General features: G+C 42.3%; 1 protein-coding gene across 1 annotated transcript; it reads left to right on the forward strand.

Annotated features, from left to right (window-relative positions):
- Positions 1–347: 347 nt before the first annotated feature.
- On the forward strand, positions 348–23,885 carry TSTD2 (thiosulfate sulfurtransferase like domain containing 2). Its single transcript, XM_007456382.1, has 10 exons — positions 348–404; positions 3,507–3,719; positions 8,285–8,598; positions 10,919–11,039; positions 16,013–16,138; positions 16,980–17,085; positions 20,334–20,452; positions 20,944–21,102; positions 21,681–21,819; positions 23,548–23,885. Exons 2-10 carry the CDS (start codon positions 3,555–3,557, stop codon positions 23,883–23,885), a joined length of 1,587 nt encoding a protein of 528 aa, XP_007456444.1. The 5' UTR covers positions 348–404; positions 3,507–3,554.
- Positions 23,886–25,843: the final 1,958 nt, after the last annotated feature.

The raw sequence follows: 25,843 nt of genomic DNA on the forward strand, positions 1-25,843 counted from the left end.
CTAGTCACCAGGCCGCGGGCGCCTGGTCCGCACGCAACCGCCTTCTCGGGCTACCTCCGCCTCTCGGCTGCTTCCTTCGCCCGCCTTCCCTCGAAGTCCTTCCGGGGTCACGCGGAGAGCACCGCCTTTTCAGCCAGCCCGAGCCCGTCGGCCGCGAGCCACGCCAGGCGGCCAATGGTCTAGGAAGGACGCTCTAGTCCCCGCCTCCACTTCGGGCCTCGCGGAGGTTTTCCCGGCGGCCCTTTCGCTAACGGCCTAGACTTCCGGAGTTAGGTGAGGTCCCCGGCGTTCCTTCCTACTTAAACACAGGCTGGGGCTGGAGGTGCGAGGGCAGTGAGCGGTGACAGTTGCTAGGCGGAGACATTTCCGTGAAGAAAGATTTAAGAAAGGATCAGGACAGGCGGGTACGTGCTCATCCTTCTCCCACTTCCGGGCCTTTGCCGGCTTGGGAAAGCTGGGCGGAGAGATTGGGCCAGGCCTGGCGCTTGGGGTGGGGCCCGGGTGGGAGGCAGCGCCGCTCTAGCCGCCCCGGGGACAGAAAGACCCTCCCTAGTGTGAGCTTGCAACTCTGGGGCTACCCTCTCGCCGTCATCTGACCTCTCGCGCCTCCGAGTTGTTTAGGAAGGAACGGGTGATTGCTTTAGTAATATTTTCAGTAGTTATTGGATACCTCCATATGTGTATGTGAATATCTCCCGCCCTGACATCTCTGATGAGCACCACAGCTGCTTATCCAACTGCCTTGTCCATGGCCATCTGAAATTTCACACGTCTGAAAAGGAACTTATGTCTCACTCTCCTGGCCTTATTCCTCCTTCCGTCTTACCCATTTCAGTAAATGGCACCATCCATTCTATTGCTTAATCCAAAAATGTAGGTAGGATTGTTCCTACGGAACAATCTATCGGTAGACCCTGCCGACTCTACTTTCCGAACTGATCCAGAAGCAGATCACGTTATTCCTTTGTTTACAGCTTTCCGTGGCAAAAAAACCTCCATAACCTCTCCTACAGGGTTCTACTCTCTCATCACTGTATTCCAACCCCTCTGACTTTCTCTCTGTACCTCCAGTAAGTCAAGCTCTTTCCCACTTGAGGAATTTATACTCATTATTTCCTTTGTCTTAATATCTCTGCTCCTAAGTCTGCATGGATGGCTCCTTGTCATTTCGGTCTCAGCTCAAACATCAGGCCCTTGGTGAAGGCTTCCCTGGCCACCCAATCACTCTTTATTTAATTTGACAAATATGTTATATTTACTGAGTGCCAGGCAGTGTTCTAGATGCTGAGGATGCAGAGGTGAACAAAGGAAAACCCCTGCTTTCTCAGTGCTGATGACCCATTCAGGAACCAGCAAACAGTGCAATCAGAGGTAGTGAGCAAAAGTGGGAGAAGATAATATTAGGGAGGTGGTGGAAGGGGCTTTGTAAGGACTTTGGACTTTTATCTTAGTACATTTAGAAGCCTTTGGAGGGCGATCTTATTTTTTAATAGTTACCGCTGTAGCTTCTACAGGAGCAGGGCAGTTAGGCAACTGCAGTAATTCAGTCAAGAAATGATGGCTTGAATGAGGTTGGTAGTGAAGGTGGTGCAGTGTGGTCTGATGTCATTGTATTTCAAAAGCAGAATTGATAGGCTTTTCAATAGTCTGAAAGAGTAAGGAGATGAGAATCCCAAAGTTTTATTGTCTGAGTAACAAGAAGAATGGAATTGTTTACTGAGGTAAGGAAGACTGAGGAAGAGCAAGTTAAGAGTTTGGTTTTAACAGTTGCATTTGAACAGCCTCCTAGCCTTCCAGCTGAAGCCATCCAGTAGACATTGGTTATATGAATTTGGAGTTCAGGGGAGAGGCCTGGCCTGGAGATATAAATTTGGAGTCATCTAGCGTATAGTGTTCTAAACATAAAATTTCCTTTACGATTGTTTCCATTTTTAATTTTTTCATGGAAGCTTCAAACATTTACAGAAGTAGAGGAATTTATATAATGAACCCCCATGGACTTTATCAACCAGCTTCAGCAATTACCAGCTAATGTCCCATCTACTTTTACCTATATTATCTCCCCTTGCCCAATTATTCTGAATATAGTTTTATAAGTCCCTGGGACTAGATGAAGATCACCTCAAAGGTGAGTGTAGATAGAGTGATTGAACATTTAGAGGTTGGGATGATAAGGAGGATCCGCAACAAAGAAAACTGAGAAGCAGTAGCTCTTATCACTGATATTTTCATGTTTTTTTGTTTACATAGTGTCTCTTCTCTTACTATAACATAAGCTCCAAGTTAACAAGGACCTTAACAGTTTCATTAAGACCTGCATCTGCATCACTATTTTATCTGTCAGGCACATAGCAAAGTCCCCACAAATAATAATTAAGAATATATAAATAAGTTAAAGTGAGAACTGAAAGAGGGTTTAGAGTGAGGGGAGGTCATTTTGGGGTGGTGTGAAAGGCATGTGTGGAGACCCTGAGGCAAGAGAGAGCAGGGCTCGTTTGCAGAACTAGGCGAAGTCCAGCATGGCCAGAATAGGATACATGAGGGAGAGTGTTGTCTTAGATGAGCCTAGAGTGGTAGGGGAACTATATATGTGTCAAAGGCTACAAAGTCCTTTCCAGTCCTCACTATAGTCCTGCAAGGTAGATACTGTCATCTCCATTTTACACATTTGGGAATTAGAACTCAGAAAAGTTAAATATCCTGCCCAGGTTCACACACTCGCACCCAGCTGCACCACAGTCCGAAGCCCGTGGTTTCCCCAGTCTTTCATGTTCTTCACATTTGTCACTTGTAACATTTGCTTTACCAAAAAAACAGCATGTTGGTTGTACTGTGTCCATTTTGACAAGATTTGGCCACAGTAGCAGTTTGTGTATTTCTTCTGGCTCATTAAAATGAGGCTCTTTTGGTAGTTATTTCTTCTAAGTAAGGGAATTTGCCCAGCTCAAAAATTAGGGGCCAAAAAAAACAAAACATTTATAATTGAAGGTACTAACAGGAAGCTTGGTTGACTTTGGTTGCACCTGGTGCTTTTTTGGTATCTTTTTCCCTAAATGTTTGCATGGCTTGCCCTCTAATTCAGGTTTCTGCTGAAATGCTACGGCCCCAGAAAGACTTTACCTACCCTCTGAGTTTTAAAGAACCCCTTGGTGACTCTGTCTCCTTACTTTGCTTAGTTGTCATCATAGCCCTTTTTACCATCTGACTATTTTTTTAAAGCAATTTATTCATTTGTTTACCATCTCTCTCTCCCCACTGGAAAGTGAGGTCTAAGAAGGCAGAGACTTTTTCTCCTTCATTCACTGCTGTATCTCCAGGGCCTCGAACAGTGCTGGGCATAGAATTGGTGCTAAATAAATATTTCTTGGATGAACGAGTAAATGAATGGATGGATAGCTTGAGCTACTTGGACCCATGCTCATTTGCATGATTGATTAGCTTCAAGTTTACTTCAAGTAGTAATCAAAGACTTGGACGTTGTTGTTTTTCCCTTGCTTACTTCCTAGGAGATAGTTAACTGAAAGGAGTCTGCCTCACTGCTGGAACCAAACCAGATGCCTTCTTCCACTTCACCAGACCAAGGAGATGACCTGGAGGCCTGTGTTTTAAGGTTTTCAGACCTGGATTTGAAAGACACAAGTCTTATCAATCCCAGTAGCAGTATCAAAGCAGAGTTAGATGTCAGTACAAAGAAGAAATACTCATTTGCAAAGAAAAAGGTAAAATTGCTGTTGATGTTTCAGGATCATGTAGGTATAGTTAATGTAGATATACCTAGAAGTAGCTCATCAAGGTTTTCCTCCAGGGAGTGGAGGGCTAGTGAGATACTAGACTGATGCCATGTTCAAGGTAAGGTCTAGTCGGAGCCATTAGCCAGTAATCTTAGTTCAGTGTCAAGCAAAGGAGAATCATAGGCAAGGTGTGGCTCTGAAACACTTAGTTATGGTGGAGTACTTGAGGACAGATCCTAGACAGATGGGCTGGATTCCTTTTCCCACCTAGGGATATGGGAAGAATTCCAGGAACCCAGGAAATCTAGTCATAAGGAGAACAGACAGGCATTAGGGCAACTGCTATCTAAGACTCCTGATCCAGTCCAGCTGGCAGGGCTCCATTGGTTGGGAGAAGGAACAGAGCAGCCCAGAATGCTGCAGGCTTACTGAGGATTGGGTTACAGGGGTGGTATGGATGCTATTCTTCTATGCCATTTATTCTATTTTTAGGGATCATTGACTAAACCTGCTGAAGCTCAAAGGAAAATGACTTGGTTGAGGAAGTGCAATTGAGACTTAGTTTTCTTACCTCCAACCTGTTGTCCCTCTTTTGCAAAATCATCTTATATTGGCTCCATGTCAATGAAGAATAGATGTCTCTGCTTATAACTTCTTATCTACCACCCTTCTACCCTCATCTCACACAGATTTCCTTGAAAATGAAACCCAAAGGGTACAGAAAGGTGTTTTTTTTTTAAGTTACTTTGCAATAATTTCAAACATATAGAAAGGTTGCCAGAATTGTACAGAGGACCCCCATCTCCCCTCTGCCCAGCAGCTCCATTCATGTTTCATCAGTTGCCTCAAATGTCTTTTACGGATCCACTCTAAGGTCACATGTTACCTTTAGTTGTTATGTCTCATAAGTGTTCAATCTGGACCACTTTCTCATTTTTTTCCCTAAAATCATGACTGTGACATTTTTTGTTTGTTTGTTTGTTTGGTGGCACAGGGTAGAAAAACTTAGCTGGGGGAAGGAGTATGAGGATGGAAGCGTATGTCTCTTTTTCTTCACCTTTGAGGGGTCAGTGTCCTCTGGAAGCAGTAGCCAAGGAAGAAGAGCAGCCTCAACAGTGTGCCTGCTAGTGTTGGAGGGTCTCCTGCAGAGGTGGGGGGTGGCTGTGGCTCACCACGGGGACAAGGACACTGGCGGCAGAAGTGCTGGGAAGTACTTCTTGGCATGAGCCCTCCAGGAGTCTGCCATTAGACCCACCAAGGAGTCTGTAGGCTCCGGTGATGACTGTGACATTTTTGAAGATTACAGATGAGTTATGGTGTAGAACGTCTCATGATTATCACTCATGTTTCCTTGTGATTAGATTCAAGTTATGGCTTTGTTAATAAGACTGCCCCGCAAGAGATGCTGTGTTCATCTGGCTGCGTTCTGTCATGCAGTCACAGTGCCAATTTGTCCCATTACTGGCAATGTTAATTTTGGGTACTTGATTAAGGAAGTGCCTGTCAGATTTCTTTGCTATAAAATTATTTTTTCCCTTTTAATTATTCAGTATTTGGGGGGGAAATACTTTGAGACTATGTAAATAGCCTGTTCCTCAACCAACTTTCATCTACTAGTTTTAGATCCATTGATGTTTCTTTGCTGAATTATTACTGTGATGGTTTCTAAATGGTGATTTTCTAATTGCTTCATTCCTTCTAGATTTCTTACTTGGCATTCTTCTGTAAGGAAGAGCTTTCTTTCCTCCCAATTTATTTGTATCAGTGTGTATTCAAGAATTCTATTTTATTCAGTGGGCTATAATCCATTACTATATTTATTTTGATGCTCAGATTATCTCAGATTTGGCTGGGAGCCCCTTCAAGCTAGTATCTATGTCTTTTTGACTTGCCCTCATCACTCTTTGAGCATTTCCTTACTTTCTAATTCAACAAGATGTTTCAGGGTCATCTTGTATTTTTCCTGTCTCATCCCTGGAGTCAGACATTTCTTCAAGGAGCCCTGGTTCTTTCTAGTGGAGAACTGTCAAAAACCAAAACCTGGGGGCTAGGTGAGCGCATTGCTTCTAAGGTGTTGCTTCTCCCAGGACCTCTGGTGGACAGAGCTAGGAATGTATAGAGATGAATACACATACATCCATATGTATCATACACATACTTTTATATTTACTTTTATATCAGTGTAAAGCAAATGAGTTCATACCATTACTTTCAGTTCCGTTCCAACATCACAAGGTTTATTCTCTCTCCAGTTTCTTTTTTTGGCTGTGCTGTGCAGCTTGCGGGATCTTAGTTCCCTAACCAGGAACTGAACCCATGCCCTCGGCAGTGAAAGCGTGGAGTCCTAACCACTGGACCGCCAGGGAACTCCCTCTCTCTTCTTTTCATATTGGTGGAGAACCTAGCTCCATTTAGTCCCAATATATTGACTTACTTGCTTATTCCCTGTATGCAGGGAATAAGCTCTGCACTCTGCCAAGCTGCCTCCTCCACCAGGGCCTGCCTTCCCCACACAGGCCTCACCCACCTCTGAGCTGCCTTCCTAGCTCTGGCCTGCATCTCTCTCTCTTTCTTTTTTTCTTAGAGAAGTAATTTGTGTCTCTCTTTTTTAGAAAATTTATTTATTTTATTTTTGGCTGCGTTGGGTCTTCGCTGCCGTGCACGCGCTTTCTCTAGTTTCAGCAAGCAAGGGCTACTCTTCATTGCGGTGCAGGGGCTTCTCATTGCGGCGGCTTCTCTTGTTGCGGAGGACGGGCTCTAGGCACGTGGGCTTCAGTAGTTGTGGCTTGTGGGCTCTAGAGCGCAGGATCAGTATTCGTGGCACACGGGCTTAGTTGCTCTGTGGCATGTGGGGTCTTCCCGGACCGGGGCTTGAACCCGTGTCCCCTGCATTGGCAGGTGGGTTCCTAACTGCTGCACCACCAGGGAATCCCTGGCCTGCATCTCTCTTGAACAGACCCCACATGGGCCCTAGCTGCTGCTGGATCCTCAATGCTTTGTTCCCAAGGCCCTAAAAGACCAGCAGCAGGCCACATTTACACTGGGCCTCCCATCTTGCTCAGGCCTGCCTGATGGCTTTTTGACGAAGGAGGAAAGAAGGAAAAAATTCAGATTTTATATAGTATTTCTTTAAGGACCATGACTTTTTGAGGCCTCGATGATAATGAGGCCTTGGATGCATACACCTTAGTTCTAAGTATAATACAAAGAAACACTTAAGTTGACATACACACCATCTCTCTCTCTCTCTCTCTTTTTTGCCTATACAGAAGGATTAACTGCAGGAGAGGCTAAAAAATGCCCTCCAGTGTAATTTCAGACGACCCCAACCCGATTCAGTCTGGGACAGTCCAGATAAGGTTGTGTACAGACTGAGGAAGGTCCAAAAGTGATGCTCCATATTTATAATTGTTATTCTTCAGAGTGCCCAATTTTGGGTGCTGTACTATAGTCTTCAGATGCATTAAGAAAATTGTTTAAAATATATATAGATACATATATATATGTAAAAATACCTTTCTTTCCATTTTTTTCAGCCTTGAAAAAAGGCTGATAATCATAGATACCATTTAACTTCCATTTATACATCAAAAAACACCATAAACAAAGTTGAAAATGAATGACAAGCTGGGAAACAAATTTGGATAACTATGATCAACAAAAGGTCACTAAAACCACTTACAAATCAGTAAGAAGATAAGATAAATGCCACAGTAGAAAAACAGGCAACAGGTATTAACAGCTAAGCTAGAAAAGAACATCAAATCAATATGAAAAAATATTCAACCTTAAATCAAAGATACACAAATAAAAACAGGATATTTATTTTGCCTTTTATTTGGGTCAGTATTAAAAATACTGATAAAAATTAAATACTGATAAAAATGCTGTGGATAAAATGGAACCCTCATGCATTGCTGGTGAGTGTATAAATTGGTATGATTTTCCAGGTAGTCACTATTTCTCACAGTTTAAAATTTTATGCTGCTTCACCTCCAAAACTTTCTTCTACATAGTTATTCTAAGTAGATGGTTAAAGACGTATAGAAAGATATGTGCATGGCATGTTCGTTCACCATTGCTTATAACTGCAAATATTGGAAACAAAAAAAGCTCGCTCATTTAGAATTGGTTAAAAGAGTTACGGTGCATCCATAATTTTCTCTTCTGTTTAAATTTTTTTTAACAATTAGCCTAAATCCTCTTTATACAAATCAAAACATTTTGGTAGTCTTTCCAGTCTTTTTCAATGTACTTTTTAATGTAGTTGAGATTACATTGTATAAGCGAATTTTATCCAGTTTTTTTCATTTAATATTATATTTTCCCATGTAATTTAAAACTGGCTGCTTAATATTCCATAGTAAGTATACTCCATAATTTCCTTGACCATTTCCTTTCTGGAGGAAGTTCAGTCTCTCAGGAAGTTCTATAGAACAGTAGGACGTAAAACTAGAAATCCCTGTGGAAAGATAAGGGGTTTCACTGAGACTTTCATTCTAGCCTGAAACCTAAGGTTATTTAACAGTGACATATTTGAAATTTAATTGTAGGCATTTGCCCTTTTTGTCAAAACTAAAGAACTTCCAGCACCTCCTTCTGAGTATAAAGGAAAATGGTGGAAATGCTGTCAGCAACTATTCACAGACCAGACCAGCATCCACAGACATGTGGCAACACAACATGCTGATGAGATTTGCCATGAAACTGCTTCTGTTTTAAAGCAGCTGACTGTGACATCGAGCACCTCAAAGACTCTTAAGTCTGCAGACAAAAGAAACCCTTTCAAAGAAGACCTTACCCATAACCATGAACTGTCTGCTTGGCTCCCTGATATAAGCTGCTTTAGCCCTGATGAGCTGTTAAGGTAAGAATTTCATTTTATACCTTTCATTTAATTTAAAAAATGTTTTTCCAGTCACAGTGAGATACCACCCATCCACTAAAATGGCAAATCCTTAAGGCACAGAATTTCTCTACCGCCTAAACTAGGCCGATAAACATGATCTATGTATAATAGAAGACCATAGCCTATGCAGTAGCATATACCCGCACAGCTTACAGTGTTCTCCGGGTTTCTCGGAAGCCATCCTACATCTTATCTTCTCTAGGCAGAGAGTAAAGAACAGAAAATTGTATTTTTTTCAAAGAGAAATCAGAAGGCCCAGAAATGTTAATGATTCCTGTACCCTGAATAATGTCAGAACTTAAAAAGGGGTTTTGGTTGCCAAATGTGGTTTTCTGAGCTGAATATGTTTTATAAAGTATGTTAAGTTTTATTTTATTTTATTATTATTTTTTTAAAATTTATCTTTGGCTGTGTTGGGTCTTTGTTGCTGCGCACGGGCTTTCTCTCTAGTTGCGGCGAGCGGGGGCTACTCTTCGTTGCGGTGCACGGGCTTCTCTTGTTGCGGAGCATGGGCTCTAGGTATATGGGCTTCAGTAGTTGCAGCATGCGGGCTCAGTAGTTGCGGTGCGCAGGCTCTAGGGCACAGGCCCAGTAGTTGTGGCGCATGGGATTAGTTGCTCCGCGGCATGTGGGATCTTCCCGGACCAGGGCTTGAGCCCGTGTCCCCTGCATTGGCAGGTGGATTCTTAACCACTGTGCCACCAGGGAAGTCCCTATGTTAAGTTTTAGAACTGAGGCATAGGATTAGAAGTTTAAATCCGCCTTTGAAAACCTCACCAAATCATAATATTACATAATTCTAGAGGACAGGTTTCTGATTTTAAGCAATTCCTAAACTATTTGGTGAATAGAAAATGCCCAAATTTGATACATTTTTGTCACCCGTGTTATGCCAGTTCCCTTTGTTTATCAGAAAGAGGAAGAGAAAGTTAGAAAGAGAATTGAACTTGGAGTCAGACTTGAGCTAGTCACTAAAATTCTTTGTACCTTTATGTTCTCGCCTCTAAACTGGAATAATAATGCCTGCTCTGCCTACCTCACAGAATTGCTATATGAATTGTATAAAATGATGATGGTAAGAGCACTTGTGAACTATAAAGTGCTATACAAATGTGGTCTCTTCATTTCTGTATGGCCCTGCTTTTTAGTTAGAAAGACAAAGAAAAGGATACATGAAACATTTAGCAGATGGTACGAGACAGGCTATATAATTATCACTTACAATTGTATGGCTCAGACAGTAATTCATTACAGGAATTTAGAGAACGGGAAATAGATAGGCTCTGAAATAGATAAGCAGGTTTCGGAGACTAGGCCCTGAAATATGAAGAGGGCACTGATGAGACAGTCACAGATTCCAGAGCTGGATGGGACCTTAATTATCATCTGTTATATCATTCTCTAAAATATGTCTGTACAACACTAGCTCTGGAGGATGCTATCAGGTGTTGAAAAGAGATGTTAAAGACAATTAAGTTTGGGAAGCATTAGGTTAAAATGTTCTTTTTTGCAGGACTGCCCAGAGCCTTCAATAGATGAGGGGCTTTCACTGTGACTCTCAAAGGGGAGATATTATCTGCAGGATTTCTCAGACATGTGATTTCGTAGAACAGCTTCAGAGCACACTTTGAGAAATGCAGTTTATTTCAGTCCTCCAGTTTTACAGATGAGGAAATCAAGGCTCAGGGATGATAAGACACCTGCCCAGGTCCCATAACTAGTTTAAGTCAGCACAGTGCAGTAGAAAGAGTATGGGTTCTAGTGTCAGAAGACTGGTGTTCCAGTCTTGACTGTCACTTTGTAGCTGTCTCACCTGGGATGAATTGGGCTCAGTTTATTCAGCTATAAAATGGGGATGATAATAACCTGTCTCATGGGTAACAGGATTACATGAAAAAATGGAAGTGAAACCTTTTTGTACAGAGAGAGATTCAAAACAGATACTGCCTTGTGTTAGAGTATAAGCCAGAATGGATTAAAATTTCCAGCTGTCTTATGAAAAGGGGTTATTAATACCTATCTCATGGATAGGATGATTAAACAAGGAAATCAAAGTAAGCTCACTTGTTTATAAAGGAAGGAGTTCAGTGCAGGTATTGTCTTCTTTAGAGCAAATACAGACAGGAGTTGCTTCTCATTTCAGGGGGAGAATGATAGTTAGGAGCAAAGGCAGGCATGAGTTAGGCCTTTCTTCTGAGTCTGCCTGGGTATACTTATGAATTGTGTCTTCCTTATGCCAGACTCAAATGCTTTTTCCCCTGTGGTTTTCTTTTTATAGTGGCCACAGCAATGGTGAAGGGGAGGTGCTACTTTATTACTGCTACTGTGACCTGGAGGATCCTGATTGGATCTGTGCCTGGCAGACAGCTCTGTGTCAGCACCTGCACCTCACTGGCAAGGTAACACCTTCTCCCACACCCTATCCTTCACTGGACTCATCTTGCCTCCAACTTAGTTTTCAGAGGCTGTGCTTGAAGGCCTCACCAGTTGGGTTCCTAGAAATTAGCAAATTCCTGCTAGGCATTTAAGTGGAATACTAAATAGCTATTAACATGATGTTTTCTGTTGGTGGGAATGTAAGTTGGTACAGCCACTATGGAAAACAGTATGGAGGTTCCTCAGAAAATTAAAAATAGAGCTACCATAGGATCCTGCAGTCCTACTCCTGGGCATATATCCAGACAAAACTCTAATCCAAAAAGATACATACACCCCGATGTTCATAGCAGCACTGTTCACAATAGCCAAGACATGGAAACAACCTAAATGTCCGTCAACAGATGAATGGATAAAGAAAATGTGGTACATATATACAAAGGAATACTACTCAGTCATAAAAAAGAACGAAATAATGCCACTTGCAGCAATGTGGATGCAACTAGAGATTATCATACTAAGTGAAGTAAGTCAGACAAATACCGTATTTCATTTATAGGTGGAATCTAAATATGACACAGCTGAACCTATCTACAAAACAGAAACAGACTCACAGACATAGAGAACAGACGTGGTTGCCAACGGGGAGGGGATTGGGGGAGGCATGGAGTGGGAGTTTGGGGTTAGCAGATGTAAGCTATTATATATGGAATGGATAAACAACGTTCTGTATAACACAGAGAACTATAATCAGTATCCTATGATAAACCATAATGGAAAAAACTATTTAAAAAATGAATGTGTATATATGTATAACTAAATCACTTTGCTGCACAGCAGAAATTAACACAACATTGTAAATCAACTATACTTCAATTTTTTAAAAAATGGTGTTTTATAAGACTACATAAAGGCACAGACCAGGGATCAGCAAACTTTTTCTTAAAGAGCCATATGGTAAATATTTTAGGCTTTGCACAAAAGCTGCTCAAACTTGGTGTCGTAATATGAAAACAACCATAGACAATATGTAAAAGAACAGATATGGCCATATTCCAGTAAAACCTATGTAAAAGCAGGCATAATTTGCTGACCCCTTGCATGGGGAAATGTTCTTGATATATTAACTGGAAAAACATTTTATAGAACTGTACATATAGGTGTGATATCAAGTTGCTTCCTAATTTTCTTAGAACATATCAGTCTTTTGCCATTTTGTGGTTTTGACATTTGCTGTTTCCTTTCCCTCTTGAATGTTTTTTCCCCCAGATCTTCACATGGCTTGTTCCTCACTTCAGATCTCCCCTCAAATGTTGTCTCCTGAGAATTCTAATCTGTCTTTCTCCAAACTTTTCTATTCCCTTCTGCTGAAAGAATTTCAAAAAGTTTACTAATATTGGAGAGTGTAATCTTTGTTTAATTTGTTATAATCTGTCTCCCTTGTAGAATATAAGCTTCATGAGTACATAACTTTGTTAATCAATTGATATATTGTCAGTGCTAGAACAGGGCTCAGCACATAGCAGAGTGTAAATATTTGGAGAATGTTGAGTAAAAGGATGAATGTATATTTGTAACAAAACCACAAGTGTGTGTGTAAAAAGATGGAGAGTGGTAAATATCAAAATGTTAGTTGTGATTATCTCTACGTGACAGGACTATGGATTTTTTTTCAAATCCTCGATGATTACATATATATATATATATATATATATATATACACACACACACACATACACACACACACACACACACATATGTGTATATATGTATTTTAAAATTTTAAATCAAAAGGAGATGAACTAGATTCTCTCTGAGATCACCTCACCTCTACTGAGATCACAGTACAGGTTATGACACTGTACTGTCTTAGGCCTAATGTTTCCCACACATGTCCTAGGTTTTAATTCCCTAAGGCAATTATTTGATCAGTCAGTGATATTTTTCAAACCCATGTTGTTTTATAGATAGTGACTGAAAGCTTCTTTTACCTCATTCAGTTCATCACCAAGTCCTGCCGTTTCTGCCTCTAAAATATCTTTTGATTCCGTTCACTCTGTCTTCTGCTTCCACCACCTTAAACCAAGCCCAACCCTCTTTTACTTAGTTCATTTCAGCAGCTTCCAGACTACTCTCCATTCTTCCATCCTTGCCCGCACTTAATCATTTTCCACACAGCAGCCAGAATGATCTTAAAAGGTAAATGAAATCATCTCCCTCCCTCCCTCCTCACAATCTTTCAGTAGCTATCCAGTGCATTTAGAGTAAAACCCAAATCCTTAACGTGCCCTTAGTTTCCTGGATTATTTGGCCCCTTCCGCCTTTTCCACTTAATCTGATACCATTCTTTACTTATTACACTCCAGCAAAATAGCCTTTTAGTTTCTTGGAGCCCACAAAGTTTTTTTGGTGCCTTTGGGCCTTTTTATAAGAAAATTCTCTTCAAGGAACTCTCCCACACCCACTCGGGTTCTCCTATCATAATTTTTAATCAATCTTCAGTTCTCAATTTTAATGACACTTCCTCAAAGACATCCTTCCTGACCTTTAATCTAAATTCAGTTTTCCAAATACACTTTTTCATTGCCTCTTGCAGTGATTTTTCATAGCACTTGTCAGTCTGTGACTTTTGTCTGAATATCTGTGACCTTCCTTAAGTCTGTAAGCTCCCAAAGGGCAAAAATTTATTTTTTAACCACTATGACCCAATTCCTAGCACAATTGCTGGCTCATTGTAAAAAAAAATATTCAGTAAACATTTGTGGCGTACATACGTTTATCACCATCTCTATTTAGACAACACCTTGAAAGATGGATATTCTCTCACAGTAAACCTGAGCCTACAAAATAGGAAATCAATCTGTTTCCTTGGTTTGGGGCCGATTTTTATTCTTGGCCCAGCCCAAGGTGACCTAGCAGTGAGGGTCTCTACCCACAAGGTGGCAGCACTTGCCTGGATCTTAGTTCTAAATTTTAAGGCTTCAGCCAAGTTTTCAAGTTTTGTGTTGGTAGGAGATTTGGCAGAATGTTGGCATTTGTAGGGAAAGAGGAGAACTTGAAAATTCTAGAATTATGGAAAGAAGCTTCTGATCCCTTTGCTATACATTTCTTACTGCCTCAAGAAATTTGAGGGGATGCATTAGAGGCTTTAGAAAGGAAAAATTGCAATATTTGGACCCAATAAGATATGGTTTTGAATCCCAGATCTACCACCTACCAACTCTGTGCCCTTGGGCAAGTTACTTGATTTCTTTAAGCTTCTGTTTCCTTTTCTGTCAAATGGGAATTTTGATATCTACTTTCCAGGATTATAAAGTTCCTGTCTCATACTAGGTACTCAATAAATGCTAACTATTGCTCTTCATCCCTGAGGTATAAGGCCTTCCTCACCTAGCAGCTACTTTGAAGGTTTCAGTTGAAGAATCCTTCAACAGAAGTTGAAAGTCTAGTGCCTGAGTTTAGAGGTTGCTCTGCCTCAGCTATTTAGGGAGTGCCTGTGCTTGTCTTTTATTTGGGTTCTGAGAGTAAAATAGCATAGGAAAGGGTCTTCTGACCTACTTAGAAGACAGGTACACAGACGTATGTACCTCTTCATCATATTTGCCCCCATCAGAGACAGTTTTAGGGTAGATTTCCTGAACCTTACGCTGGTTCAGCTGTATTTTTCTATGTTGTCCCTTAAAAAAATACGAGTCGGTAATAGGTGCAGTAGTCCATACAGCAGAGATGGCATATGCTTCCTACTTTCCTCTCCAAGCCCAGAACAGGCTTCAGTAGACTGCACTCCTCTTTCTCAAGGAGCCTGGATGTGACTCAGAATGCTCATCATGGAACTCTGGAGAGCCACTACTAGTGAGTTGGCCCTGGCTTGTGAAATGAATCCCATTTATATCCATGCCATAAAGAATTGAATCAAGTGAGGCAACAAATGAAGTATCTTCTCTAGGCCCTAATAAAAGGGGAGCTTTTAACATTTTTCAAATTCTAATGCATTGGTAGGTATCATTGCTATATAAATAACAATATATAACGAAGTGGTAACAATATAAGACCTTGACTTAAATTACATCTCTTTCCAGAGAATACCATGATATACAGTGTTGCACTAACTTACTTTTCCCTAGAAAGCTAGCTCTGTCTAGAGATGATCCATCTTTAAAATTATCCAGAGGATTTTGTGGTACCATAACAAGTAACTTTGCAGGGCCCCCAGAGGATTGCCTCTTAAGGCAGGGGCCTTAACCCAGGCTTTAATGTCCCCTAACCAGTGAAGCATTTCAAAGAGAACAGAGGGTTTGAGAAGCCAAAAAGCCTCAGATTTGGATACACATTCATTTGCTCAGCAAATACATATTAAATGCCTCCTGTGTGGCAAGTACTACTCTAGGCACCGATTATGCAACAAAGAACAAAAGAGACACAAGCTCCTCCTTGTGGAATTTGTATTCCGACGCGTGGGTTTGCAGTGGTGGGCTTTACCTCCAACACTGTGCAGAGATGTGCTCACGTGCATTCCCGGCCCTCAGATGTGTTCTGTGCTTTAGGACTTGAGGACAGCAGTTTTTTCATTGTTGATTCTTTTTCATGTTTTATCAAGATGAAGAAATTGAGGTTCAGAGAAGAGAATTAATTTTCTCAGGGTCACTTAGCAAGTAAGTGGCAAAGCTGAATCCTGATCCTACATCTATTGACCTGAATTAAGTTTTGGCCATTGGACAGCTGGAGCTCCATAGCAAATGGGACTTTCCAGTTGTTCTATCCATTTCATTCTCTTGTTGGGCACACGTTAACCGAGTACCTCGTCTGAACTATGGGCAGTGTGCCATTTTAGAAAACTACAAGCATCCTGTGTGTGGTAACACTTTTGTGTCCACAGCAATGTTTCCGCTTTTCCTGTTAAACTCATTGACACACATGAACCTGTTCTGCCCTGCAGAGATTTGAACCGAGCTAAGAACAGCCTGCATTCCCTTTCTCTCACTGTCTTGTGTCTCAGGTTCGAATTGCTACAGAAGGAATCAATGGGACAGTGGGTGGAAGCAAATTGGCCACCAGACTCTATGTAGAAGTCATGCTTTCCTGCCCACTGTTAAAGGATTATCTGTGTAAGGACGATTTTAAGGTAAGAGAAATTGAACATAAAATGGATCAAGAGCCATTTGCTTCTGCTTCAGTGCCTCTTCCCACTCCAGGCTATGAAGAGGATCACTGTAGAGAAGTAAGCAGTGCTGGACAGAATACCCTTTTCTTGCTAGGTCCTGAGGCAGTGCAGGAGGAGGAGCATGCTCATTCCAGTTCGTCCACCACGTTGCCACGTGATCATGGGCCTTGGTCTCCTTTATTATAGAATAAGGACATTACAGCTTATACATTCTATAAACTCTCAAACTTAGCCGTGTTTGTTCATTTGAGAGACCACCTGGCTGTATCAGAGGATCACTACGTGTTTAGTAAACCTGGTGGGATCAGATCAGCACTTCACACCACACAGGGAATAAAGCTATTGCTCTCCCAAGAGAGCTGCTTTCTTGGAGTGACTTTATGCTTTAGCATCATGGGTGGTAGAGGTGGTGGGGAATACCTTGCTAGTGTTAGTGCTGGTGATGATGATAAGAAAAGGTCGTAGCTCCTGAACAAAAGCTGGGATGTAATCTGACATGTTGAAATTGCTCAGTGGTGTTTCAGTTTTATAGTTAAATGCTTATTGCTATAGAAACACCTTTTCAATTTGACATTTTTGCACGTGGTAGATACACAATAAATAAGTGCCAAATATAAGAATTATATCTGTTGTGTAATAATAGGGTAGCTGAAGTATTAAGAAACCTCAAATTAGGAACAACTGTTTCAGTGGGAAAAGGGAGTTAGAGCGTAGAATGTTCCAGATAATTTAACTGAATAAATATCTTATACCTGGAGATTGGAGAGAAAGACTGTATTCTGTTTTGTTTCTCCTTGGCTAGACCAGCAAAGGAGGAGCTTGCTGTTTTCCAGAACTGCGTGTTGGTGTGTTTGAAGAGATTGTGCCCATGGGGATCAGTCCCAGTAGGATCTCCTATAAGAAGCCTGGTATGCTTGTTTTAAGAAGAAACATTTTCCTTTTCTTCATAGGGACAAATCTTAATATAGAGACAAATGTGAAAGCTAGACATTCTGATCAGCGAGAGTTGTGATGAGTTCTCTCTTCCGAGTACCTGTGGGGTGGCTAGCACTTGGGTCATTCAGTGCTTAAACTGGTTCTTCTCTTTGGTGCTCCGGTGATTGGAGACTCACTGCTTAAAGTGACTTGGCTTAGTTCTTCTTTTTGGTGATGGTTTGGCAAGAAGTTGTTTTCTTTCCAAAGATAACAATTTGGAAAGAGGGTAATTATTACTTGTAAATAGTTCATCAACTGAATAAAACACAGGCTTTTTGCTACAGGAAGCAAGTGGCTTTCAACACCAAAGCAGTTTGTTTGCAAGTGCTCTAGAATGTTCTCTGTGCCCCTCCCTCACGGGTACCGTAGATGGTTGAAAGACATTTGTTTGGCTGGGTTTTTTGGTTTTGTTTTACTTCTTACTATGAAAAATTTCAAACATTAAAAATAATAGAGAAAACGGTACAGTGAACTCCCGTGTACCTCTCCCGCAGCTTCAACAATTATAAACTCATGGCCAGCTTTGATCTATCCCCACCCCCTTCTCCCATCCTGGATCATTTAGAAGAGAATCCTGATGTCATGTCATTTCATTCGTAACTATTTTAGTAGATATCTCTAAAAGATAAAGGTTTTTTAAAAAATAAATAATTGTAAAACCATCATCACATCTAAAACATTTTAACAGCAATTTCTTAATGTTATCAAATATCCAGCCAGTGGTTAAAATTCCCAGTTATCTCATACTTTTCTAAGTTTGTTTCTATAAGGATTCAAGTAAGGTCCACTCATTGTGATTGATCACTATGTCTCCTAAAGTCCCTTTTAACCTAGAGATTTACTTCCATCTTTTATTTTCCCCTGCAGTTTATTTTTTGAAGGAATTAGATCATTTTGCTTATAGCATTTCCCACAATCAGTATAATGCTGATTGCATCTCCATGGGATGTTCCTCTGTCCTCTGTATTTCCTATAAACTGTAGTTAGATTTATAATAGTGCTGTCTAATAGGAATATAATGTGAGCTACAATGGAATTTTACATTTTCTAGTAGCCACATTTTAAAAAGTAAAAGGAAACAAGTGAAATTAATTTCAATAATAGGCTTTATTTCATGCAATGTAGCCAAAATATTATATCAACTTGTATCCAGTGTAAAAAATTATTAATGAGATATTTTACTCTTTTTTTTGTATACTAAGTCCTTGAAATCCTGCATCTATGTCACCCTTATTACAGCACATCTCAAGCCACATTTCAAGTGCCCATTAGCCACATGTGGCTAGTGGCTACCATATTAGATAGCTCATGTCTAGAGACTTGATCAGGTTCAGGTTTGATTTCCTTTTTCCTTTCTTCCCTTTTTTTCCCCCAAGTCTACTTCATAGGTAGTATTGTCCCCTTTCATCAGGAAACAGAAAGGTCTGGCTGGCTCTATGTTCATTTTTTAACTTGTAAATATTTAAAAAGAAGGCTAAGAGTTAAACCAGAGGGAAATGAGAGTAAGATACAAGCTTCCGGGAAAAGAGACTCATGTATGAGGAGAAAAGGGCCAAAAAGGGCCATGTCTGCTTAGTGTCCCTACCTTGGCAGGAGGCAGGATGGCCACAAACAGCTCTTTGCTGGCACTACAGGACCTTGCTCCGGAGCTTAGGGGAGAGTGGGCTCCAGGCAGTGCTTTGCTGCTTTCATTTGAGCCAAGTTGTTTGGAGGCACTTCTTTTAAGCACTTCATGTGAGTCACTCTCTGGTCAGGCCTCCACGGGGCCAGGAGAGTAGCCACAGTAATAGCAGCAGCAGGAACAGGCTGGGTTCCCTGCAGCTCCCTGTAAGGAGAAGTCTTAGCAGATTTCCATGCTTCTCATCACAGTTTTGAACCTCCCTTTCCACCCCACTGTTTTGGTGACTGTGTAATTATGTGACAGTAACTTATATAAAATCTGGCCTTGTTACATTCTCCCTGCAGTCCTAGGTTAAGCAGGTAGGAGTCCAGATTCCTTGGCCGTGCTCTGGGTCTCCAGCCCGATCTGGGTACCCAGCAGTTTCAGGGGGTTGTTGGGATTCACCCCTGAGCGGAGCTGTCAGGCTGTATCATGAGTGGTGACTCAAGGACCAGAGCACACCCCCCCCCCCGCCACGTGAGGTATGGTGGCCAAATTCACCAGAAGTTGGGCTTCCCTGGTGGCGCAGTGGTTGAGAGTCCGCCTGCCGATGCAGGGGACATGGGTTCGTGCCCCGGTCTGGGAAGATCCCACATGTCGCGGAGCGGCTAGGCCCGTGAGCCATGGCCGCTGAGCCTGCGCATCCGGAGCCTGTGCTCCGCAACGGGAGAGGCCACAACAGTGAGAGGCCCGCATACCGCAAAAAAAAAAAAAAAGCAAATTCACCAGAAGTTCCTCACAAACTACTGAGATGTCTGGACCCTAAAGATACAGGAGTATTTCTATCCTAGAGAGTAGAGAAGGCAGAGGGCCTCACCGGACAGGTTCTTTCCTTTTAGTCTCCTTGTATGTTACTCATCTTCTTCGTCTCCTTTCTCTCCTCCTTCTTCTAGCGTTTCATCCTTTTCTCTCTCTTGCCTTCTTTCTCATATTTCATTCCTGCTGTCAGCCCCTCCCTCCCTTTTCTCTTTTACTCATGCACACAAACTTAGACACATTCTCCTTACTCTTTTGTATTTTTAAAAAACTTATTCCAACTTTGTTCCATAACCATATGTTCACACCTGCCTGTGCCAGGGTTCTTAGCCTCGAACTTGACGTTGGTATAGAACAGTTTATAAAGCCTGTAGTCAAGCATATACATGCCCAGGCTCCTCCATATACAGTGACAATAGAACACTGGCCATAACATGGACCGGAAAATCCACATGGCAGTTTATATCCCTTCTGTCTGGCTTTTATTATTGGGTTAGGCCAAGTATGAGGATGCAAAATTCTCTATTTCTAAACTGCCAGGTCTCCACAGTGCTCATCTTAGGAGGAGGGAGAGTGAGGATACATGGAATTACTAAATTCTTTCATTATGATCATCAGATAGTGTCATTTTCAGATGTAATTGTAATTATGAGAGGAAAGGTTTAGGTGGGGAGAAACAAAGCAAATGGAAGTCATCGGGCTGGGCCAGTTGTAGCTGGGTTTTGTTTTTGTTTTGTTTTAACTGATTTTTTTGTTTGGTTTAAGGAATCCATTTACCCCCAGGTGAATTTCATAAAGAAGTAGAAAAGTTTCTGTCTCAGGCAAATCAAGAAGAAAGTGATACTATCCTACTGGACTGTAGAAACTTCTATGAAAGCAGAATAGTAAGTAAGAACCAGAACTGAGTTCCCACAGCATAGCATGTTTCTGAAGGGGACGCTGTGCGCCCACCTGTGGCTGAGTCAGTGGCTCTCCTCCCACTACTAGCAGCATCAGAGAAAACCCAAGACTTCAAACTCAGAATCTGGTGAGAAAGTCTAAGAAAATATGGATTAAAGACATCTTGGCACATAATGGACGTTCTGGCTCCCATATGCCTACCCCTGACACGTGTCAAGGATCTTGTCAAGTTTGCTTTGGGCAGCCTCTCCAGTTCCCCTGAGGTCTCTGGATGGGTGACCCACAGCCCACCAGCCTTGTTTCTAAGTTCCAGATTTTGAAGTTTGAAAGGCTAGCATGTGGGATGAAAACAGCAGGGAGCAAGTGCTTCCTTGCCAAGGCAGGGGTGGGGAGTGGTGTTTGACGCAGAAAGAAGCTTTGTTCTTACCAGGTATGTTTTTCTGATCATTTTCTTTCTGCTGCTCCTATATTGTAGGGACGGTTCCAGGGCTGCTTAGCCCCAGACATCAGGAAATTCAGTTACTTCCCTAGCTATGTTGATGAAAATCTAGAACTTTTCAAAGAGAAGAGGGTGCTGATGTATTGCACTGGGGGCATCCGTTGTGAGCGGGGTTCAGCCTACCTCAAAGCCAAGGTGAGTCACCACCCTTAGGGCACTGCAGGCATGGAAATGAAGAAGGCCCCACCCATAGCGTGTGTGGAACTTTCCAATCCCCACCTTCACTCCCTCTCCCACGCCCAGCCAGCCAGGGATTTATTCTCCCCAGCATAGAGTTTCTAAGTATAAAATCTGAAGTTCTTAAATCTCAAGATGTGAAAAGCACTCAACAGTCTTAGAGACTCATCAAGTACAAAAGGGAAAGATTAGTTGATATCTCCCTTTTCTTAATCCTTTTGCTTGATCCTGAGAAGAGCAAATTCAGTAACATTACATGTCCCAACAGGTGTCTTCCTATATTTAGGGAGTAGCAAAAATAGTTGGGCTTCCCAGGATCTAGAGAGTGAAGGCCTTGACTGCTGTCCTCACCCATCACCCTAGTAGGCAAGATCTGCCAGTTGGTTCCTTGCCGCCTGGGTCAGCAGTTCTTCACTGTCCCGCAGCGGGAGCCAGGAGCCCCATTTCAGCATTCCTACCACATGCTGCTCCTCTGTGGAGCTTCCTACTGGTCTCTGCTAGTCTCCTCAAATTTCCTCTTGTGTTTCCACACATAGGGAGTGTGCAAGGAAGTGTTCCAGCTCAAGGGTGGCATCCACAAGTACCTGGAGGAGTTTCCTGATGGTTTTTACAAAGGGAAGTTGTTTGTTTTTGATGAGCGTTATGCCTTATCCTTCAACAGTGACATAGTGTCAGGTAGGTCAGCACAGACTCAGAACCTACATTCATGATCAGGCACACCTTCTGTATTAACCTTCTGGAAGACAGACCAGTACTGATTACTTGAAGAATAAAGCAAGGGAAAAGGAGTACATAGTACCACCACTTCCTTACAGAGTTGGAGATGCAGCAGTGGAGCAGACAGGATTTGGAATGGAAAATAATTTTATCTTTAGTTTCATAACCCCTCACTAAATATAGTACTTCCTTCAATTATGAATGTAAGCAGCCAATCAGTAGTATTACATGTACCTGTGACTTTGTTATCACTAGAAATCACAGTATTTTCATATATTACAGCTGCTGTGAATATTTCAAAATAGCATTTATGTTCATCATTGCTTCAAAATGGAAATAGTTATTAGGCCCATCACTAAATCTTGTTATAGAATGTGTTAATAAGTATTTTACTGTATCCCAGACTTTAAAGAATATTTCGTTATTTTGTATTTCTATATAATTGGTTTCCTTTGTGATCCTATGTATTTTATTTTATGCATTGTAAAAACATTTTTCTAAGACAGAATAGTCTTCACTAGATTGTCAAGTAAATTCATGGCACGAGTAAAAGAACCCCTAATTAGACGGTCTATGGACACTTGTGGTATGCACTTTCGAGTGGTGGGTGGGGCATTCCAAGGCGGGAGCTGAGCCTAGGGCCAAGGCAGGAGGCAGGGGTGGCTACAGGGAGCCTGTGGTGTGACTAGTTTGGAGTCCACACTAACATATGGTACCAGATGAGGGCAGTCAGTAAAAGAAGGATGGAAATAATCCTTAAGAAAAATGGATCCTCCCCCTGGATGCCACCATTTTGAATGGGAAAGATCACAGGCAGACAACCCTAGTGGCTGTCAGAATTTTCTAGAACTCCTGTGATCAGGGGCTGAGACTGAATTAACACTCAGATAATGAATAAGGTGGGAGTCTGATTTCCTCTCCCCTTCCTTCTTGATCTTTTTATTCGTTTTAATGGTCTTATATTTGTGTCTTATTGGAAGCAACTTCAGATCTCTTACGGAGCTAGATGGAGCAGAAAGGGGAGAGAGAGGGCCCAAAGGTAGCTTAGATAAGCCAGGTAAAGAGACTTGAAGAATGATGTTATCAATGGTGATAGGAGGTCAGCAGGGAAAAGGGGCCGAGAAAGTAGATAATGTGAGTTTTAGAAGTTGTGTGGCCAAGTGTCCTCTGGCAAAAGCAGGAGAACCTCAGGCCTGGGGAAGAGGAGTGTGGACTGCAGAAGCCAAATGTCAATGTGGGATTATCTGTATTCAGGCGTGTTGTCTCCAGTGCAAAAGGGAATGATCTAAAGGAAAAAGACCATTCAACAAAGGGTGGTTGGCCAGCTTTGGACTAGTGAATGAAAGAGAGAAACGTTACTACCTGTTTTCTAAATGAGAAAAAGAAAAATGGGTCAATGAATGCTGGAATCAGAAGACAATTCCCAGAAGCAACCTCCCCGCAAAAAGGTGGGAGTGGGGGAACCTTGTCTGTTAGAAGACAGGAGACTTACACTATTTAGAAACCTTCCTCAGACCCAAAAGGATACATTAGATGCTGATGAGCTAAGGGTTATATTTAGGAACTGGAGAATTCCGTCTGCGTGTGCATGTACGTACGTGTGTGTGTGTGTGTGTGTACACATCTGTTGTGTGTACACGTGTGTGCTCATGTGTCTTTATAACAAGGCTTTTCTTTCTTCCCCAGAATGTTCATACTGTGGGGCCCCATGGGACCAGTATAAACTGTGCTCCACTCCCCAGTGCCGCCAGCTCGTCTTGACCTGCCCTGCCTGCCAAGGACAAGGATTCACAGCCTGTTGTGTCACGTGTCAAGACAAAGGGAGCAGGCAGGCTGCAAGCCCAACCCAGAGCAGCTTTAAAGAGGAATGCGAGTGTACATCCCGACGGCTACGCGTACCCAGGGAGCTCTTACAGCAGGGGCGACTCCCTGCGAGGCCGGGGCCCAGGCCAGGTGATGATGAGGATGGGCCATGCTTACATGAGCGGCCCCATCTGCCTTTCCCCAATCCTTCACAGAGCTAGGTTTGGGGCGACCATGTACTGGAGAATATTAGGGCTGTTCCAGCAGAGAAACAGGGAACTTTAGTGCTGCCAGAGCCACCATGGCCAACTGGTCACCATGTTGGCCACCTGTCTTTCAGGAGAGGAGGGAAGAGGGAATTGGGTGCTGACCTCTTACCAGAGACATTCTGACTCAGAAGATGCTAGAGCACAGAAAAAGGTGAGCTGTGTAGGATTCCAGAGCTGCTGAGGGAGAGGGCCTTGAGCCTGGTGACCAGGTCATGCCCTTTCTGTGCCATGCAGTAGGGCTGGGAGTAGTCATGTTTCTTATCAGCAAACCTGTCTGTCCTGATGGCAGAATGTGAAAGCTGTGGCCCTGGAAGTGGACTCCTCGGAACCAGGCCCCTTAGGTTAATCTGCCATCCACCCCTACCCTTCTCTCTTCTCTGCTAGCCTCAGAGCACTAGACCAGGATCTGAAAACTATGGCATTTGGCCCACCTCCTTCTGTAAATAAAGTTTTATTGGAATAGCCACACCCATTCATTTACATATGACCTATGGCAGAATTAAGTATTTACAAGAGAGACATGGCCTGCAAAAGCTGCAGTATTTCCAGGCGTACCTTGGAGATTGTTGTGGATTCAATTCCAAACCACCGCAATGAAGTGAGTCACGTGAATTTTTTGGTTTCTTAGTGCATATAAAACTTATGCTTACATTATACTGTAGTCTATTAAGTGTGCAATAGCATTATGTCTAAAAGAACAATGTGCATAACCTAATTTAAAAATTTTATTGCTAAAAAATGCTAACTATCATCTGACAATGCAGGGTTGCCACAAACCTTCATTTTGTAAAAACCGAAATATCTGCGAAGCACAACAAAAAAAGGTGTGCCTGTATTATCTGGCCCTTTGCAGAAAAAAATTTGCCACCCCTAGTCTAGACCAACAGCTCCTCTGATGGAGGAGATGGTCTTAAAGATGTGGTCCACCTTCATGTTTCATTGGTTTGGTTTCTGTGAGAGATTTCCTCTGCTTTCCCCAACACCCACACTCTTAGCTCTGAAGTACTCTCTTTGAGAGAATCACAGTAGCTCGATGACACTGACACTTGGGCAGTAGTTTTTAGGTGAACACCTCAGAATACAAGACATTCTGTGTGAGGTTATTCAGCACTGCTGTGGTGTTTTCCCAGCCTCTAGCCACCATGTCAGGCACATGTCCCTGGCCCACAAGTCCCAAGAAACACATGCACAGCCATTCTTAGACCAACAGATTTAATATTATATTGCAGTTTCCATTGATGCAGAATACAGCTGCAATTGTGTTTCAAAGAGAAGCCGAGTGGGGCTGGCCGTTCCTGCAGCATGGAGCCACTCCTGGGCCCATCTGCAGCCTCAGTAGACACTCCTCCATAGTGGTGAGGCCCTGGCTCCACCTCTGGTTACCCTGTACTGTCCCATCATTACAGTTCCGTGTGCAAGACTTTTCCTTTTTCGCCAAAAGCCTCTCTGCTCAGTGCTCTGCAGCTTAGTCTGTGCTCGTCAGCTCTTTGGCTTGTCCTTTATCATAAGATTTGCTGAATCACTCACGAAAATAACTCCCCAAGCAACAGAAATACTAGTTTAACTGGCACCGTGGTATATTAAAAGGCACAAGGGCAGTGTGGCTTAACATTTTTGCTGGATCCTAAGAGATGCACGTGATGTTAAGGGATCCGGCAGAAATGCCAAAATTACATTTTCAGAATAATCATCTTGAGTGGTTTGGCCAGGTTTCCTAGTTCTTAAATATCTAGATTTTCTTCACCACTGACCTTTGGAGGCTTAATTTACAGGCATGAGATCAGCGGTGACTTGTCTAAGAAGTGATGCAATAGGTAGTTGAAGTCTGTAAGCATAAGCCATGATGGACTAGAAATTTGTCTCTCTAGTGATGTGCCTCACATAAGGCATTGGCCCACTTTGCAACAGAG

This window comes from Lipotes vexillifer, unplaced genomic scaffold, assembly GCF_000442215.2.
Source record: "Lipotes vexillifer unplaced genomic scaffold, Lipotes_vexillifer_v1.1 scaffold630, whole genome shotgun sequence".
Classification (NCBI taxonomy): Eukaryota; Metazoa; Chordata; class Mammalia; order Artiodactyla; family Lipotidae; genus Lipotes; species Lipotes vexillifer.

Bases quoted from the DNA above. Each gene is read 5' to 3' on its own strand.
- TSTD2 (XM_007456382.1), top strand. From the start codon at position 3,555: ATGCCTTCTTCCACTTCACCAGACCAAGGAGATGACCTGGAGGCCTGT. The intron at 3,720-8,284 runs GTAAAATTGCTG...ATTTAATTGTAG, and splicing joins ACTCATTTGCAAAGAAAAAG to GCATTTGCCCTTTTTGTCAA. The intron at 21,820-23,547 runs GTAGGTCAGCAC...TTTCTTCCCCAG, and splicing joins CAACAGTGACATAGTGTCAG to AATGTTCATACTGTGGGGCC.